The sequence below is a fragment of the Polypterus senegalus genome, chromosome 10, assembly GCF_016835505.1.
Source record: "Polypterus senegalus isolate Bchr_013 chromosome 10, ASM1683550v1, whole genome shotgun sequence".
Classification (NCBI taxonomy): Eukaryota; Metazoa; Chordata; class Cladistia; order Polypteriformes; family Polypteridae; genus Polypterus; species Polypterus senegalus.
The window spans coordinates 5,864,283-5,883,270 of NC_053163.1; the positions used below are offsets into that span (position 1 = coordinate 5,864,283).

Genomic DNA, 18,988 nt, shown 5'->3' on the forward strand with positions numbered 1-18,988 from the left:
GCAACCGTTTTTCCACCTCTTCCAGCTCTTGAGGCCTCTGCTTGGTTAACATTGTAACTCCTTTTGCAGCATCGGCTGCTTTGTTAGGCCCCGTGTACGCAAACAAAAGAAAATGGGAGATCATTGGCGCGTGCGAACCGGAAGGGAAACTGGCCGCCAGTGTTATTGTTCCCCACCAGAGCGTGTGGTCGTGAACTTTTTGATCGTAACCCGATTTGTACGTGTTCGGAAACGCTCGTGACCAGAGGTTCTACTGTATAAGTTTATAAGTTTAATATGTCACTGTGCTCTGTACAAAATATATTTCATAAATCTGCTTCTTCTCACATGTACAGCTAACACGAGTCCAGATTTAGCACACAGGGCAGGCCGGATTACGGTGGGTGCTATTGACGCTGCAGTATTAGGCCCATTCGTGAAATAGGCCCAGATGACAACAGACGAGAATTTTCCGGAAGCTGAACAAATTTCCTTTGCTATATTAACCTCAAAATAATTCTTAGAATGAAATTTGGAGTCCAACTTTCAGACGCCTAGACACAGCGTTACTTATTATACAGTTACTCTTGTTCTTTGTGCTGTGACGTAACTATAACGTCGTCGTGTTTATTGCTAACTGAAGATTTCAAGTCAATGCTATCGATTTTACGTTAAACAGTTGACTTAGTAATTCAGCTGCGTTTTTTGCAATATCTTGGGGATTCTTGCCACTTTATTATTGTTCGGTAAGTGCCACGTAGTAAGTTTTTCACCTTGAAAGTTAGTTGTACGGTAAAAATCGATGGCGATTTAAATGGTTATCGGTGAAGGTGAAACTAAAAGCTGGCCCGCAGGCCCGGCATGGATGTTTAGAATTTTTAAAATCCTCGACAGGATTCTGGTCTATTATGAAATTTAAAACGTGGACAAATTTTTACCCTCAAGAGCCTAAACGGAGTCACTTTGACCCAATCTCTCTGCAAATTCATTTTTTCTTACTCTGTTTCGTAAGAGAATTGCGAAATTTAGTGTATTTCATTGTTAGGTGTTCTGCATTAAGTGCACTTTTCAGACAATTGCTATTGAATGTTCCATAGTTTGAAGTTCATCTCGAGTTGTTACGGTACTACGTCGTTCTTATTATTCATGTTCAATAAAGGCAAGCAATTAAGGCTCCTTGGTGCGTCTGAGTGTGCGTGTACGGTGAGTGTCGAATGCAGAGGCGCCAATGCCGAGAAAAAACAGGCCGTTTTGTGCTGCAGCATCAGGCCAAATTTCATCTTAATCCGGCCCTGGTCAGGGGGGCTCATCATTTAGACCTGCTGGGCAAGCATTAGAAGACAACTACGAAAATGGGCCTTGTACTATTTCTGTGTGTCAGTCAGCATGATATTGGATTCTCTCGTTGCCTTGTTTGGAATGGCATGATTCACCTGCCCATGAAGAAAGAGTATGAAGCCTTGGCACATTGCCCGGCACACCTTTGAAGCCGACGGACAGATGGGAGATAACGTCATCCAATCCGGAAAATCCTTCCAACGCAGCAATGAAAATGGCAGACAGTATACATCGAGATCCCACCTCGGTGATAGTCTTGTCATTGGCTTGCTCGTCTGTTATGCCGCGTAAATCGTCACTAAAGAAAGCGAAGTTATTTTCTCTTATGTGATTTCTTATCATCGTATCACTATTGGAGGGGTATCCCCTGTTTAATTTTATATCTATATAGTTTTGGGTTACTTAAGACACCACAATTTTAAAAGAACTTATTCCAACCAGGGAGCTAGCGCACCCTGCTGGATACAGCAATGGGTGTCAAAAACACGACACACAAGGTGGAACACAAGTAATCCTCTTCACCGAGCTAGATGGGCAATCTTAGAGATACAATACAATACAAACTACAATGCAAAATACACGAAGGAAGGATACCACTCACTGAATACAGAACTATCACACATGGATACAGAAACTAATTAACATAAATGAAATTCAACAACATCCGTCCATCAGCTAACTGCAGAACCGCGGCCATATTGAAGGAGTCAGACAAGCCAGACACAGTCAGAGTCCTGGAGACCTCGGCCAACAAGCCGCCTCCTCCCGATTGGCCGTATTACAGCTGAGTCAGTGTTGGGCCGGCCAGTCTGATGAAAGGTCCCTTCTAACCCCATGATTCCCAGCGCTCCTTTATCTGAGATGACTTTTCCATAGACAGGCAGACAATTTGGCAGAAGAGCAGTGGAACCAAGCAGCACATGAGGATAATGAGAAACAGAGAAGGGCAGGGTTGGTCGTAGTGTTTTAATATCGTCTTACTTGTATTTTAGCACTGAGGACTACCAACAGAGATGCAGTATGCACAGCTAATCCACAGCTCTAGTCAGGGTATGCCAGACTAAAGTCGTGAGACCAGGCTGAGCCCAACTGGGGTATCTCTTATACTAACAGACTGATCAGTCCACAGCTTCAGGACCCCGTAACTAAAAGCTCAACCTCCCACTGTTATTTTATTCTTTCTTGTAATCTGCAGTAGGATAACATCTTGAGGTCTCAATGTGCGATCTGATGTGTAATCATAAGTTCAGATAATAAACAGGGCCTCAGCCTTTTAAGGCTTTATATGTTAAAAGAAGGATTTCAGACTCTGCCCTAAACTTAACCCGGGAGAGCCAGTGTAAGGACTTAAGAACTGGAGTGAAGTGTTTACTAGTTTTTGTAAGGACTCCTGCAGCAGCATAAAGAATGATTTGAACAGACAGTGAACACCACAATCCTGTACTCACTCCTACTAGAAATAAATGCATGATAAATAAAATAAATGCAAAGACCTAAATAAAGATTGCGTTTGAACTTCCCGTCATCAGACCACAGCTGTGAGATCTGGACAGGACTGAGAAACATGGACACGGTCAGCGTCCTTCTGTTAACCCAGAAATGAAAGACCAGGATGAGGCCAGGATTTGATGAGCAGGCCTAAGATTACAGACGAGGATTTGCTCCTTGGTACTGAAAACAGGATCAGTCCGGAGCTGTAAGGTGGTCATGGACAGTGTGGTCATCTGATCACCGCGTCAAAGCTTTGAAACCAGATATCCTCCAGGTGGAACTGTGCAAAGTACGACGAGACAAGGATCAAATCCCATACTAGATCAACCATCGAAGGTCTGACCAGGATTATAAGGAGCAGGGGGTGACCAGAGAGGCAGGAGGCACACAATCCATCCATCCATTATCCAACCTGCTATATCCTAGCTACAGGGTCATGGGGGTTTGTTGGAGCCAATTCCAGCCAACACAGGGCGCAAGACAGGAAACAAACCCCGGGCAGGGTGCTAGCCCACCAAAGGGCACACACACCCACGCTAGGGACAATTTAGGACCGCCAATGCACCTAACCTTCATGTCTTTGGACTGTTTGAGGAAATCCATGCAGACACGGGGAGAACATGCAAACTCCACATAGGGAGGACCCGGGAAACCAATCCAGGTCTCTTAACTGCGAGGCAGCTGCGCTACCCACTGCACCACTCGGCACACAATCTCTTAGGGTTAAAGTACCAGTCCAGTGCTGTCAGACCAGAATGGCCCCATGAATAAAACATTTAAGATCGGTGAAGGGCTGTGACAGCAGTGATACTGCAAAAAGCAACAAGCCTTGTAGTGTGAACCACAAAAGGAAGTCAGCTCTCGGTGGGCACAATAATACTATAAAAGCTTGGAGCTCCTCACCGCTGATCCTCTTTGTCCTGTGATCTTCATCCTTTCCTAAAGGTGTATTGACCGTACTTGGGTCTGTCTGGCTCACTCTTTATTTTGGGAGCATAAATACTGATGCTGTTCAGGTTATTCATATGCATCCAGGACATTACTTGGAGATTGTTGGTTTCACCAGGATGGAACGGGAGCACACTAGTTAACAGACTCCTGGATTCTGTGTAGAGACTGCATGTTCTCTCTAATTGCAGAAAATCCTTCAGTCCCCTGTCCCTACCCCATTGTCACTAAGGTGTGTATGTTAGGAGATGGCCAGCTGGCTTGTTGAGTGCAAAATCAGAGGAAGAGGAGGAAGGAGGAAGAGGAGAGGCCAGAGTCTGGAGAGGGATGGCAGGTTTTGATGTGGCACTTTGGTGGGCCACATGAGAGATCAGGGTTTAGTCAGGCCCAGAGGGGCAGTGGCCTTTGTTTTTCTTTGCTGCTTATCTGAAACTTCTTATTTATCTTATTTTGTATACATACCTGTCATCTTTTTATTTCTTTTTTTTTAAGGTGTCATTTTTATTTGTCTACTGATGAGGGCAAAGTCAGAGGTAGAGGAGGAAGCAGAAGGAGTAGAGGTGAGAGTCTGAAGGTAGAAAAGAGCAATGTTTTGAACGGGCACTTTGGAGGGCTACTGGGTGAGCTAACCCAAACGACAGACCAGGGTTCAAGCCCCATTTAGTCGGGTCCAGGGGGGCAGTGGGCTTTGTTTTTCTTTGCTGCTTATCTGAACCTATCTGTATTTATCTTATTTTATATCCAGGTGCCCTTTTTATTCATCAATTGCCAACTTGGCATCGCTAGGGTGAACCACCCTGGCACCTTTGCTTTTAAGAGTTTGCATCACTACACCAGAAAACTAAAACTTTTCGCGTCAACGCGTTTTTATTACATTTCACAGCTAATGAAAGGAGACGCTGCATGTCCGTTACTCGGGTTTCTTAATGTCCGGATTTATAAAGACGAGTTTCAAAGTGGAGACGTTTTTTTTTTTTTTTTTGGCCGGGGTTCGAGATTAGCGTGGAGCTTTTTTAAATTCACTGGCCCGCCACTGCAAATTATGAAACTGTAGCGGAGGATGAGTAGGATGAAGGATTTTTGTCCTTAAGGCATGTTCACTTCCTCGCGCACACGTGCCATTTCCTATTCGTTTTGAAACTTATTATTAAGCTCGATCCGGCATTTGTCTCACTTTGGGGATGCACACACGCGTCTAAGTGTGGGGGGAAAGGACGAATCTACGAGGGAGATTAATTATTTTCATGAAGTCGGAGTTGAGCCGCCGAACCAGGGAGCGCCATACAAGGAGAGGAATGCAGGGCGCTACGTCACCGTCCCGGACGGGGTGGAGGACCGAGCATGGGAGGTGGGGGGCACGATTCCTGACTGGGACGCTCTAAACTCGCGCGGCCTCTGTGCGGTTAATGCTGTTCTCAAAAGATACGCCTTTTTTTTTCATTCCCCGAATCTCGGCAAATAACGGACTCCTCTCTCCCGCTGAGGCACTGAACAGCGCCTGGGAATCGGATAGGAGCACAAAACAAGGAGCGTGGACTGAGCGCCAAAGGAAAAAAAAAACGACAGGAATAGAAAAAGAAACAGAGAGAGAGAGAGAGGGGGAAAGAAAAAGAGAGCGATCGGAACAAGAACAAGAGAGAGAGAGCAAGGCATGGATGACCTCGGTAAGTGAGAACAGGCAACTTTTAACGTCTGCTTTCGGGAAAAAAAAACTGGAGTGCACAACAACACTAAGAAACTAAACGGCACACATTCGGAAATACGTGACGGACACATGTAGAAGGAGTATGGTATCTATCTATCTATCTATCTATCTATCTATCTATCTATCTATCTATCTATCTATCTATCTATCTATCTATCTATCTATCTAAAATGAACTGTATGCAAACTAAACAGTTATAGTCATTTAATCCAGCACTACAAAGACTTCATATTTGAATGTATATTGTTCACATTATTCATTTATCTAAAGTTGTTGCGCTCTTGCTAAATGCTCCTTCATGTGTTCATCTTTTCTTTTTCAAACTTGTGCTCCCCCTCGCCAATACGTCATCCCGTGTCAGAAATGTAGGGTACTGGCTGGGTGCTGTGAGACCGGAGGGGCGACCTGTCCGATGTTGTTTCAACCTTTATACGTTGCCGGGACTGCCACCAGATCCCCTGGACCCTGACACTGGATTAAGCGGATTAGGATTTAGACGGATGGGCACGGTTATTTAACAGTCTAATCTTGGGTTCTTTATTAAATGTAACCAGTAGATGCGTACAGTAGAGACCATTACAAAAATGGGTCGGGGGTAAATTAGTTATCGTTTCCAGAACTGTCCAATGAGAAACGCGGAATTCACCCTTCCTATAAGAACAAATTGGAGACAATTTCGTAATTTTCGATCTGTACTGTCTTTCATATCCATCGTCTTTCTCTACCAAGTGTTACTTGCGAGTATCGCAAACTCCTCATACGACTACCGCCTAGCCCAGCACCATCAAACGCGCTTAATCTAGCGGAGTGTTGCGGGTCCTGGGACCTTCCCCTGTGGCACCTGGAGCAAGGCAGGACCAAAAGGACAGTTCATCTGCCTTGTTCAAACTCAGGCAGGCGCCTGCAGAACCTGCACACTCATACAAACCGGAGCAGGACGCTAAATTCGACTCCGTGAAGAACACGCAATATATAATAATATGGGGGACCGCAAAACCCTGAAGGTTCAACTCCCGCTATTGGCACGGTGCGACCACCTTACAGAAGAAATGTAACCAGTGGCATCGCAAATGTTGTAATTCGCCTTGGATAATGGTGTCAACCAAATTATTACTTCCGGTAAACAGTTATGTGTTGGGGAAGCAGCGGGTCAAACTTTGATCATTTATGACCCCATTTAACCTTTGGAAAACGGACAATGACTGCAGGAAATCTTTTACACACGTTTTTGAATGTATTTTTGGGAGAAGCTTTGCTCAGTTTCAAAGCATATTTTCATCCCGTGCCAGCAACAAAGGGGGACAGCGAAGGCTCGGAGGAGCTTAGGCAGCCCCTCCGAGTCCTCGCGTCAGGGTGAGAGAGTCGTGTGTGTCGGCGAAAAGGAGGCAAGTAGGTAAAGACAGCTGGGTGCCAATGAGTGAACCCGCGGGCTGACTACAACACTGTGCCTTCACTTTAAGGTATAACTGCATCCTTCACAGGGGTCTTCCCCCACCGGGTGCGTCAGCTCTCTTCCCATTATGCCAAAATCTTGCATTGTGTTTAACTGGCCCAGTAGGAGTGAGTGTGCATTTCTCACAACGACTCTCCCCTGTGGTGATCTCCTCCTAGGGTGGCTCCTGCGTTATACCAAAGGTTGTGTCTCCCTTGACCGTGGATTACAGAAGAGGATTTGAGTAAATAAATAAATAAATTACTGCCTGTCCAAAGCTAGAGTTACTTGGCTTGGAGATGGTGGTCTGTCACCATTTATACTGCTTTTGTGTGCCGTTTACCTGATATCAGACCCATTAATCGGTGCGTACCCGCAGCAGACAGAGTGTTATGCCACGCCCGACCCGATGAATGCGTCGCCCACTTGCACAACATCAACATAAACTGGTATTTCTGGTTACGCTGATTGATTTTTCCCCCGAGGTCCAGAAATGACACCAAATTTGCGGATTTGCCACTACACACTGAGCGCCGTGCCACAGGCAGCAAGTGACGAAGAGGCCCGCCTGCTTCATTGAGCGCTCTGTTGTCTTTGTACTCGTTCTTAATGATATTACATGTCATCTATCTTTTTAGTTTCACTTCCAGTATATTCTACCATGTCTGAGTCTAAATGGGGGCAGCACAGTGGCGGAGGAGACCAGTGGCTCACATCCTCACTCGGTCCTCCCTGCGTGGAGTCTGCATGTTCTCCCCGTGTCTGCCTGGGTTTCCTCCCACAGTCCAAAGACATGCAGGTTAGGTCCATTGGTGATCCTAAATTGTGCCTAGTGTGTGCTTGGTGTGTGTGTGCCCTGTGTTGGGCTGGCACCTTACCCAGGGTGTGTTTCCTGCCTTGCGCCCTGTGTTGGCTGGGATTGGCTCTGACAGACCCTGTAATTAGGATAGCAAGTTGGATAATGGATGTTTTTGGTTTCACTTCTGGTATATTTTACCATGTCTGAGTCTAAATGGGGGCAGCAGAGTGGCATAGTGGTAGCGCTGCTGCCTCGCAGTAAGGAGACCAGTGGCTCACGTCCTCACTCGGTTCTCCCCGTGTATCTGCGTGGGTTTCCTCTCGCGGTCCAAAGGCAAGCAGGTTAGGTCCATTGGTGATTCTAAATTGTCCCTAATGTGTGCTTGGTGTGTATGTGCCCTGTGGTGGGCTGGCGCCCTACCCAGGGTGTGTTTCCTGCCTTGTGCCCTGTGTTGGCTGGAATTTGCTCCAGCAGACCCCCGTGACTCTGTAGTTAGGATATGGCAGGTTGGATAATGGATGGATGGATGTTTCTAGTTTCACTTCTGGTATATTTTACCATGTCTGAGTCTAAATGGGGGCAGCAGAGTGGCATAGTGGTAGTGCTGCTGCCTCGCAGTAAGGAGACCAGTGGCTCACGTCCTCACTCGGTTCTCCCCGTGTATCTGCGTGGGTTTCCTCTCGCGGTCCAAAGACAAGCAGGTTGGGTGAACTGGCGATCGCAAATTGACCCCAGTGGGTCTGTGTGTGTGTGTCTGTCCTGCGGTGGACTGGCACCCTGCCCAGGGTTAGATCCTCCCGTGCACCCCATGCTGTCTGGGATAGGCTCCAGCAAACCCCTGCCACCCTGTTCAGGACTAAGCAGGTTAGAAAACGATGGACGGACTGACCGACCGACTTATTCGAAATGGTTTTCTTTCTTCCAAAGGAATCACGTGGACACGTAGCGTAGTTGCACCTGCACGTGCGGGAGAGATTATTTTATGGCACTTTTCCAAAGTCAGATTTGCTTGACAGGTAATCTCTTATCGAGGTTCAGGTCAACTCCTTGAAAGTTCTCAACCAGCTGGCAGGTCAAGGCGAGGTCCTCGTAGGTAGGTAGTCGCTGGTCTGGTCACTTGAGTAGCCTCCCAGCGTCAATAAGAAAATGTAAGTGCCTTGTTGCAAACAGGCCCCTCCAAGTAGCACCAGCTGAGGATCTCGACTGCCAGGCCTGAGCAGATCACCTCAGAACCCTTTCGGCTCTTTTGACGTTGGGTTTACCTTCCTATCAGGTCGAGCAGTTCTTCTGCCACCCCGCATACGACGACTCTCGTCAGACTAACACAATCCACCCTGAGAGGCTGCCTGCCCTCTTAAAAGTGATGTTCTGAACCACATGAAGGACCCGAGGAGAACCTTCATTTATTTAGATCTGTAATATCTATTAAATAACTAGACGGTAACAGATGGCGTTGTCATCTTTTTAAAGGGACTCTCGCTGCATACGTTTATGGTAACACATCGCTGAGTGGCATGCTGGGTACCCGACCGTACATTAAGGATTGCATTGTTTGTTTCTACATATTCGGACGTTTTTTCAAAGCACAAAGAAGCAGCTTCATATGCAAAGAACCTTTTCCAGAAAGTAAATGGCACTTTGTCAGGCAAAACCATTACAGCCCAGTAAAGAACCAGAAAAAGCCAGTAAAGAACAAGCATTTCTACTTTCTCGTATACGAAGTATGGGATTTGTACTGTAACCCTCCAAAAATCACATTTCGAGATTTTGACGAATCTCGATGTTTTAGATCTCCCTGAGTGCGAAAATTCAACCAGCTTCTGTAGCCGAGGATCGGACTGCTAAGGTCCCCGCCTTTCGGCCACCACCCAACTCACACTGCACCCAACCTCCTTGGCACCTCCTACACGTGGTGATCCCATGGGAAGGGGGACCCACGTTGCCCCATGAGTGCAGGCCCGGCCACCACGCACTCGCCATCGAGCCCCACCTCCAGGCCTGGCTCCAGAGACGAGTGTCCGGGTGAGGGAAAACATGGTAGGTATTCTGAACCGATCGTTGTCTCGTCCCTCAGCTAGGACCAGTTTGCCTTGGGTGACCCTACCAGGGGCATAAAGCCCCCGTCAACAGAGCTCCTAGGATCATTGGGACACACAACGATAAGCTGGCGGCTCAAGGAGAGGTAATAAAGATAGGGTGAGAAGCTCAGAGTAGAGCCGCTGCTCCTCCGCATCGAGAGGATTCAGATGAGGTGGCTCAGGCATCTGATCAGGATACCACCTGGACGCCTCCCTGGTGAGGTTTTCCGGGCACGTCCAACTGAGAGGAGGCCCCCGGGGAAGACCCAGGACACGCTGGAGGGACTATGTCTCTCAGCTGGCCTGGGAACGCCTTGGGATTCCCCCTGAAGAGCTAGAAGAAGTGGTCGGGGAGAGGGAGGTCTGGGCATCTCTGCTCAAACTGCTGCCCCCGCGAGCCGACCTCGGATAAGCAGAAGAGAATGGATGGATGAGTGCAAAAATGCCATTTTTGGACTTATGTCCGTCTGTGTGTGTTTAAACACGATAACTTGAGGACGCTTTCACTTCAGTCAGCCAAATATTGCATACAAGTATTTGGTACAAAATGGAGATTTTTATGCACTTTGGGGCTGTGTCTGCTAACCGGACGTGGTCCTTTTTTATTTCCGATTTATTCACCTTTACTTTTGTAATAATTGTCCAGTATATTATTAGTTTGATTTGATTTGTCATTGATGGTTCTTTAACTCCTGTGGTGGGCTGGCATCATACCCAGGGTTTGTTTCCTGCCTTGCGCCCTGTGTTGACTGGGATTGGCCCCAGCAGACCCCCGTGACCCTGTAGTTAGGATATAGTGGGTTGTATAATGGATGGATGGATGGTCCTTTAACTCTTTCAAGGCGGATGTCGACTTTTGTCAACAGAAAGGATTAACGGTGGTAATCAATGACATAACCCGCCGTAATGTCTGAGTCGGATTCTCTTTGCTAGAAGGAAAGTTAGCTTCATCGGTTTGGCCGTAGATTTCCTGCACTCGTGTGAGTAGCGAGGTGCAAAACAACGGCAAGAATGACAATCGACATCAAGCAGGAGATGAACGCGATTAAATAAAACAAGAGACTCCATGGCGAACCGAAAGTGACTGCCGAATTGGAATCTGACTCGTCGAACTCTGAGTTTGATACAAGTGATCGACGACAATAGGGAGGCACCAGCGCCAGCTGATCGTGATGCAGAGCAGGTTTATAAAGCTGACAGGCCTACGGTAACGTTCACCTGGGAGGACCGGCACTTACAGTGACAAGTGGTGATAGGCGGAGTGGTGGCTCTGCACTGGCAATCGGAAGGTTGCCGGTTCGAATCCCGTAAATGCCAAACGGGACTGTGCTCTGTTGGGCCCTTGAGCAAGGCCTTAACCTGCAATTGCTGAGCACCTTGAGTAGTCAGAAAAGCGCTGTATAAATGCAAAGAATTATTATTACCGTATTTACCCGTGTACCACACGCACATTTTTTCCCGAAAATTAACATTAGAAAATCTGGTGCGCGTCATACATCAGGAAACTTCTTCTGCTTGGGCTCGCTCGCTCGCTCGCTCGCCCACTCTCTCTCTCTCTCGCGTGCTCGCGCACTCACGCTCTCTCTCTCGCTCGCCCACTCGTGCTCTCTCTCGCTCGCTTGCTCGCCCACTCACACTCTCTCTCTCGCTCACCCACTCGCGCTCTCTATCACTCGCTTGCTTGCCCACTCACACTCTCTTTCGCTGGCTTGCTTGCCCACTCGCGCTCTCTATCACTCGCTTGCTCGCCCACTCACACTCTCTCTCTCGCTCGCCCACTCGCGCTCTCTCTCGCTTGCTTGCTCGCCCACTCACACTCTCTCTCTCGCTCGCCCACTCGCGCTCTCTCTCGCTCGCTTGCTCTCCCACTCGCGCTCTCTCTCTCTTGCTTGCTCTCCCACTCGCGCTCTCTCACCCTCGACAGCGCTCGCTCTCTCTCTAAATGCTTCCTATAGAATCACAACGCGCGTCGTACACGGGGCAAAACTTTTTTCACTATTTTCTTTGTAAAAATTAGGGTGCGCGTCTTACACACGAGTAAATACGGTATTATTATTAAGTGGTACAGACCAGATTGCGATGCACTGCCACTGCTGCCCCACGCCACTCTCCTGGCAAACTGGCAGCCACAGCACACAGCAGCAGATGTTTTATGTTGCTTTCTGTGAGAAGCCATTGCTTTGTGTGCTTTTCAGAAAACAGTGTTTTTTTTTTTTGGAAAAATGATTCAGCCCTCAAAGAGTTCATCTACTTACTATAAAGATATAATCGTTGTCATGCGGTTTTGTTGGCGGTTCGAATCCCGTAAACGCCAAAAGCGACTCTACTTCATTGGGCCCTTGAGCAAGGCCCTTAACCTGCAATTGCTCCGTCCAGGGCACGACGTTAATCCAGCCCTGCATGTAGGCCGTAAAACCTGAGGGCTGGTGGCAGAACTGGCACTCCAGCCACCATAAAAAACCTCCCACTGGTTGCTTTCCATCTGAACTGGTGTGGTGCTGAGGTGTCACCCGTCGCACGACTGCACTTGGGTCCTAATCTGGGGTCCTGAGTTGGTTTGTCATGTGGTGGGTGCGGCGATGCGCCGTATCAGTGTCTGCTCCTAACCCCCCACTCTCTTGTGGTTTATCCCTCAAATATCCATCCACATATCTATACATATAAAGGAGAGTTGGGATCCGAGAGACTGTGTTTGTGTGTCTGTGGAGGGCTAAAGAGTTAAGGCGGCTGGGGGAGTCACGTCATCATCTCCCCTCTCATTGACGTCATTTTGCTCCGAGCTGAGCTCCGCAGCTGACGTGGTCTTGCCGTTCTTTTTTCTTACTGATTTATATAAAGGAGAGTTGGGGTCCGAGAGACAAAATTTATATATTTTGGCTCCAGGAGGACAAACCAAAAATGTTGTATATAAAGAAGCTCTAGAAGTCGCATGTAGATACATAATTATTCCAACTACAGCGACTGCAGCGAAGCGCACGAGGTCTGCTAGTCTGAGTATACGAGAAAGTCAAGGAGAGACCACTCCTGATTTTTAAACGTTTAGCTGATCTCTCTAGAATGGCTCACCTTAGATCAGGGGTGTCAAACTCTGGTCCTGGAGGGTCGCAGTGGCTGCAGGTTTTCATTCTAATCAACTTCTTAATTAGTGACCAGTTTTTGATGCTGATTCACTTCTTTATCCTCCACTTTAATTGGCTTCACTCCGGCCCCTTAGTTGTTTTTTCCTTAAATAGCAGCCGGACATCAATGAGACATAAAACAAGCAGGACATGAGCAGCTCACTTGTACCCATCAAACACAATCTGAAAATAAAGATGAAGGTCTCAGTAAGGTTGATCACTCGGGTTACCAAAACATTTTAGGAGTTCTTAGAAAAAAATAGAATATCAACAGTTTTGGAAAATGTCTGCTGTGGCAAAAAAGAGAGCAGCAACAAGCCATGGAATTGAATGACGGGTTTCATTAACAGCAAGAATCAGCTTCTCATTAAGGAACTGGTTGGAGTTTGAAGCCCCAATTTAGCTGCTCATCTGAGGGCTCGTTTCAGGTCTCATTTCTGTTTGGCTGTCATTTAATACTTAAGACTTAATCCTTGAATTAAACAGGGCTATTAGAACAGAGGGAACAGAAGGGAATTAGCAGCGGAAACTGGACACCGATTAGGAAAAGGGTTAGAAAGAAAACCTGCAGCCACTGCGGCCCACCAGGACTGTGATTGAGGACCCCTGAATTCATTTATCTTCTTTTGCCCCAAAGTGAGTAGCTCACCGTAGACTCCTGCCGTTCTCATGAAGCCTCTCCCTGCTTGTCTTCTTGCTCTCCGGCTCCAGCTGTGCCAACGTTCGTTTAAGTGGCACCCCATGGGCTTCCGCCAGGTTTGCTTTTATTGCTCAACCTTTTCTCAGCTTCAGACTCCTTTTATTCCAAACAGAGTGACTCTCTATAGTTATGGTGTGGGATGTTTTTGGATGCTTCTTCCGTCTTGCATAGAGTTGTTCTCGGGAATTATGTTCTGTCCCAAATAGTAAGGATTTTTTGTGAAACTTCTCCTTGCATGCAAAAATGTTGTATTCCATCCATCCATCCGTTATCTAATCCGCTATATCCTAACTACAGGGTCACGGGGGGTCTGCTGGAGCCAATCCCAGCCAAACACAGGGCACAAGGCAGGAAACAAACCCCGGGCAGGGCGCCAACCCACCATAGGACACACACAAACACACACACACACACCAAGCAGACACCAGGGACAATTTAGGATCTCCAATCCACCTCACCTGCATGTCTTTGGACTGTGGGAGGAAACCCATGCAGATAAGGGGAGAACACGCACGGAAGACCCGGGAAGCGAATGTTCAAATTATAAAGAATTGACACACACAAGCTTGATTGCTGCCAGCAATACTGGATCTCAACGTCACTTCAACGGGACCTGTCCAGATATGCAAAGTTGACTAAAAGGTCTCAACAAGCAGCACATCGTTCCTTAATTAAAAGAAATTCCTGAAGACTTGAGAAAGAGAGTAACTGAAATCCATCCATCCATCCATCCGTTATCCAACCCGCTATATCATAACTACAGGGTCACGGGGGTCTGCTGTAGCCAATCCCAGCCAACTCAGGGCGCAAGGCAGGAAACAAACCCCGGGCAGGGTGCCAGCCCACCACAGATGTAGTATTCCTTGGAATCCAGTTGTCCATAAAGCAACTGTTGGGTCCAAGTATGGACGTCACTAGATGCCTTATTACTCAAGTCAAGGGGATCATCTTGAACTCTTTCTGCTCCATGGATCGGTTTTCCCGCTCACTTCCATTACCGACTTGTACCATCTCCTAACGCCACATCACATGACAGGACTCTTCCAGAGATTTTCAGTCGCAGGTCTCATTCACATCATCTTAAAGTCAGAACGTGGTCTCGTGATTACCGGTCGTGTCGTTTGACAAACCCAACCACTTGCCCAGTTTGTTTTTCTTTGGAGATGTTGGGCCCGGGATCTCGAATTTGCTGATGATGCTGTGATCTTCGTGGAGTCAATGGAGGCTCTGATGGGGACGCTTGAGAGACTGAGCGAGGGGTCCGAGGGTCTGGGCTTGCAAGTGTCCTGATTCAAACCAAAGAGCCAGGCCTTTAATGAGCTCTTGGGCACGGCCATCAGCGGTGTGTCTGTATGAGGAGAGAGCGTTGACCTCTTCGAGAGGTTTACTTACCTCGGCGGTGCCATTCATGTCTCTGGTGACTCTTCCTATGAAGCCAGAAGATGGATTGGGAGAGCACGGGGGGGGGTCATGAGGTGGCTGGAAAGGGGTGTGTGGTGGTCCCGATATCTGCAAAAGGATGAAGGTCCAAGTCTTTAGAGTCCTGGTGCTTCCTGTTTGTGAGACATGGACGCCCTTCAGTGACCTGAGATGAAGACTGGACTCCATCATGTGTGTCTCTCCAGAGCATTCTTGGGTCCTGTTGGTTGGACTTTGTGTCATGAGGCACATGACCTGCATTGTGAGGGAGCGTCAGTTACGGCACTACGGCCATGTGGCGCATTTCCCTGAGGTTGATCCGGCTCGTAAGATCCTCATTGTTGGGGACCCAAGTGGCTGGACCAGGCCAAGGGGTCGCCCACATAAATCCTGGCTGCGGCAGATGGAGGGTTATTTCCATAGGGTGGGACTGGACTGGGGGGACTGGTCTGCCCGGGCGGTTGCCAACCGGGATCCCAAATTGTTCTGTTGTGTGGTGGGTGTGGCAGAGTGCTGTGCCAGTGCAGGCCCCCCAACTTGACTTGACTTGGCTGGGCTTGTGTGTGCGTGAGAGCTGACCACCAATGAGCACCCATCCGGAGGTACAATGCATATTAATGCAGCTGCAACGAATAAGAAGAAGAGAGACTCGTGTGTCTGATGTCGCGTGTTTTATGTACCACAACAGAATGGAATAAAGGAAAAGAAAGGGCAGAGACTGGGAATGAACTTGCTGTACCAGTAAAGCCTTTGCGTGGGCACCAGCTCCCTCCAACAGGAGGCTACTGGCTGACATATGAAGGGGCGAGCACGTGATACTTTTGGAAATGTAGAATTGTGCAGGAAAGTCGTCACGCAAACCCGCCGACTAGAAGTTGTGAGTTGTAATATCGGCATATTCTGGCAATTTAGGTCGTGCCACACAGCGGTTTCCTGCGGCTCCTTACGTCTCAGCTCTCCCCAGTAAGGCTCAGTGGTCTCCATGTGACTTAAAACCCAATGGCTCCCCACAGGCTCGCCTCGTTGCCGCCTGTGCATTTGTGACGTTCTCAGATCCCCCCCTCTTGCCCAAGTGTCCTCCGCTCTCGCTTTCCCAGCTCCTCCTGCCCCACATATCGTCACCTTGTCGTGTTCTGCAGGGGGAAAAAAAGAAGCAGCCGTCGAAACTGCGGTTTTGCTCAGATACAGGCTGGAGAGAAACTCTGCGTTAAATTAGGACCAGCTTGTTTTAATGTGGCTCGTCTCTTGAGAAACTCGCTGTCCTTGGGGAATTTAAAAGCGTTGAGTCACTTTGCTCCGTCTACATGCGCTTGTTTTCAGGCCTTTAATTACAGCCGTGTGACTCGAGTTGGAAGGCGGCCGGGTGCGGCTCTCTAGCCGTTGAACAGGAAGTGTTGGACTCGTGAGTAAAGTCACTGGCTCTGTGCGTCGACTGGGGGAGTCACTAGGACACATATCAATGACGGCCCCCTACAGTGGCATAGCTCTCCATTCATGTTTAGCCCCTTTCAGATGAACTGCTTGGTCCGAAAGAGTCAGGTCTGGCATGGCCTACTTTAGAAATCATGCTGAAATAACACCGCCGTTGATTAGATTGTTTCTTCCACTTTGTATTTGTGGGGTCCATTGCTGTCTCAGCTATGGTCACGAGATGGCAAACCTGTCCATCGCATATCCTAGTCACACACACACACACACTGAGCCGATTTAGAATTGTGAGGTAGTCACTGGGCCCAGTGGCATAGCCAGCCTGTCTGAAGACCCCTGGGCAGCACCCTGAGGGCAGTGGCGTCCGCGACAAACAAGCCGGCTCTCTACATTAATCCATCCATTATCCAACCCACTATATCCTAACTACAGAGTCACGGGGGTCTGGTGGAGCCAATCCCAGCCAACACAGGGCGCAAGGCAGGAAACAAACCCTGGGCAGGGCGCCAACCCACCGCAGGGCACACACACATAATCATCTACGAGGCAAGAAAGACAAAAGCACTGCAGGCTGAAAAGCTACGCTGCTCATCACTGGCCTTAAGGGGTCAGCAGTGCTTATTAAACATCCATCAATTATCCAACCTGCTATATCCCAACTACAGGGTCACGGGGGTCTGCTGGAGCCAATCCCAGCCAACACAGGGCGCAAGGCAGGAAACAAACCCTGGGCAGGACGTCAGCCCACCACAGGGCACACACACACACACGCAGCACACACTATGGACAATTTAGAATCGCCAACGCACCTGACCTGCATGTCTTTGGACTGTGGGAGGAAACCCACGCAGACATGAGGAGAACATGCAGACTCCACGGAGGGAGGACCCGGGAAGCGAACCCAGACGGGTCTCCTAACTGCGAGGCAGCAGCGCTACCCACTGCGCCACCGTGCTGCCCCGGCTCCCTACATGGAATCTGTAAAAACTTTTTTCATTGCTTTATTACAGCAGCTGTAAGTTAGCAAAAATAAAATAAATTGTGGGAATGGAAATTTGGAGTTAGAACATTAGGACACTCTGGACGACAAGGGGCCATTCAGCCCACCAAAGCTTGCCAGTCCTGTCCGCTTATTTATTCCAAAAAAACATCAAGTCGAGTTTTGAAAGTCCACCACACTACTTGGTCTCTTATTCCAAGTGTCTGTAGGAAGAAAAACTTCCTAATGTTTGTGCGACGTTTCCCCTTCACAAGTTTCTAGCTGTGTCCCCGTGTTCTTGATGAACTCATTTTAAAGTCACCATCTCAGTCCACTGCACTAATTCCCTTCATCATTTTGCACACTTCAGTCAGGTCTCCTCTTCATCTCTGTGAAGGCTCAGCTGTTTTAATCTTTCCTCCTAACTCATCCCGTGTAGCCCTGAATCAGCCGAGTTGCTCTTCTCTGGACCTTCTCTAGTGCTGTTATGTCTTTATGGAGACCAAAACTACACACTGTACTCCAGATGAGGCCTCACCAGTGTGTTATGAAGTCTGAGCAGAACCTCCTGTGACTTGTACTCCACACATCAAGGCGCTATATAACCTGACATTCTGTGAGCCTTCTTAATGGCTTCTGTTTGGAAGTTGATAGCTTAGAGTCCACTATGACTCCTAAATCCTTCTCATAAGGTGGACTCTCGATTTTCAGACCTCCCATTGTGTACTCAAACCTCACATTTTTACTTCTTACTAATAATACTTGACATTTACTGACATTAAATTTCTTTTTGCTTAAACTGTAAAGGCTCAGCTCTTTTCATCTTTCCTCATAACTCATCCCCAGTAGCCCTGAATCAGCCGAGTCGCTCTTCTCTGGACCTTCTCTTGTGCTGCTTTGTCCATTTTGTAGCCTGGAGACCAAAACTGCGCCCAGGACTCCAGATACAGGAAGTAGTAGTAGTGGGACACAAATATATGTCAGACGTGGACCCCCTTACTATTCCAAGAAAACCTTGTGAAGGAAGATGAATGAAATGCAACGTAAGCTAGAAAGTAGGAACTGCTCTGTGCTATAAAATGATGATGAGGATGAGGTTAGGAGCGCACACTGATACAGCGCATTGCCGCCCCCACCACACGACAAACAATACAATACAATTTATTTTTGTATAGTAGCCCAAAATCACACAAGAAGTGCTGCAATGGGCTTTAACAAGCCCTGCCACTTGACAACCCCCCAGCCTTGACTCTCTAAGAAGACGAGGAAAATCTCCCAAAAACAAAAATGGAAGAAACCTCGGGAAAGGCACTTCAAAGAGAGACCCCTGACCAGGTAGGTTGGGCGTGCAGTGGGTGTCAAAAAGAAAAAGCGAGTCAATACAATACAATACAATACAATACAATACAATACAATACAATACAATACACAGAACAGAACAAATCCTCAATACAGTATGAAAATAAACATTTTAGAGAAACCAACTCAGGATCCCAGATTAGGACCCGAGTGCAGCCGTGTGAGAGGTGACACCTCAGCACCACACCAGTTCAGATGGAGTGGAACACTGGGA

The 18,988-nt window shown here is 47.9% G+C and overlaps 1 protein-coding gene across 3 annotated transcripts in view; it reads left to right on the top strand.

Moving 5' to 3' along the window:
• The first annotated feature begins 5,069 nt into the window (after positions 1 to 5,069).
• The window catches only part of LOC120536609 (transforming growth factor beta-1-induced transcript 1 protein-like), a 51,285-nt gene continuing 37,366 nt past the window's right edge, over positions 5,070 to 18,988 (top strand). The window contains exon 1 of one of the 3 annotated variants that reach the window (XM_039765015.1): positions 5,070 to 5,420. In XM_039765015.1, the coding sequence (XP_039620949.1) occupies positions 5,408 to 5,420 (13 nt within the window). In that variant the 5' untranslated portion in view covers positions 5,070 to 5,407. The remainder of the gene's footprint in view (positions 5,421 to 18,988) is intronic. The other 2 variants (XM_039765014.1, XM_039765013.1) reach the window with 2 other exon arrangements.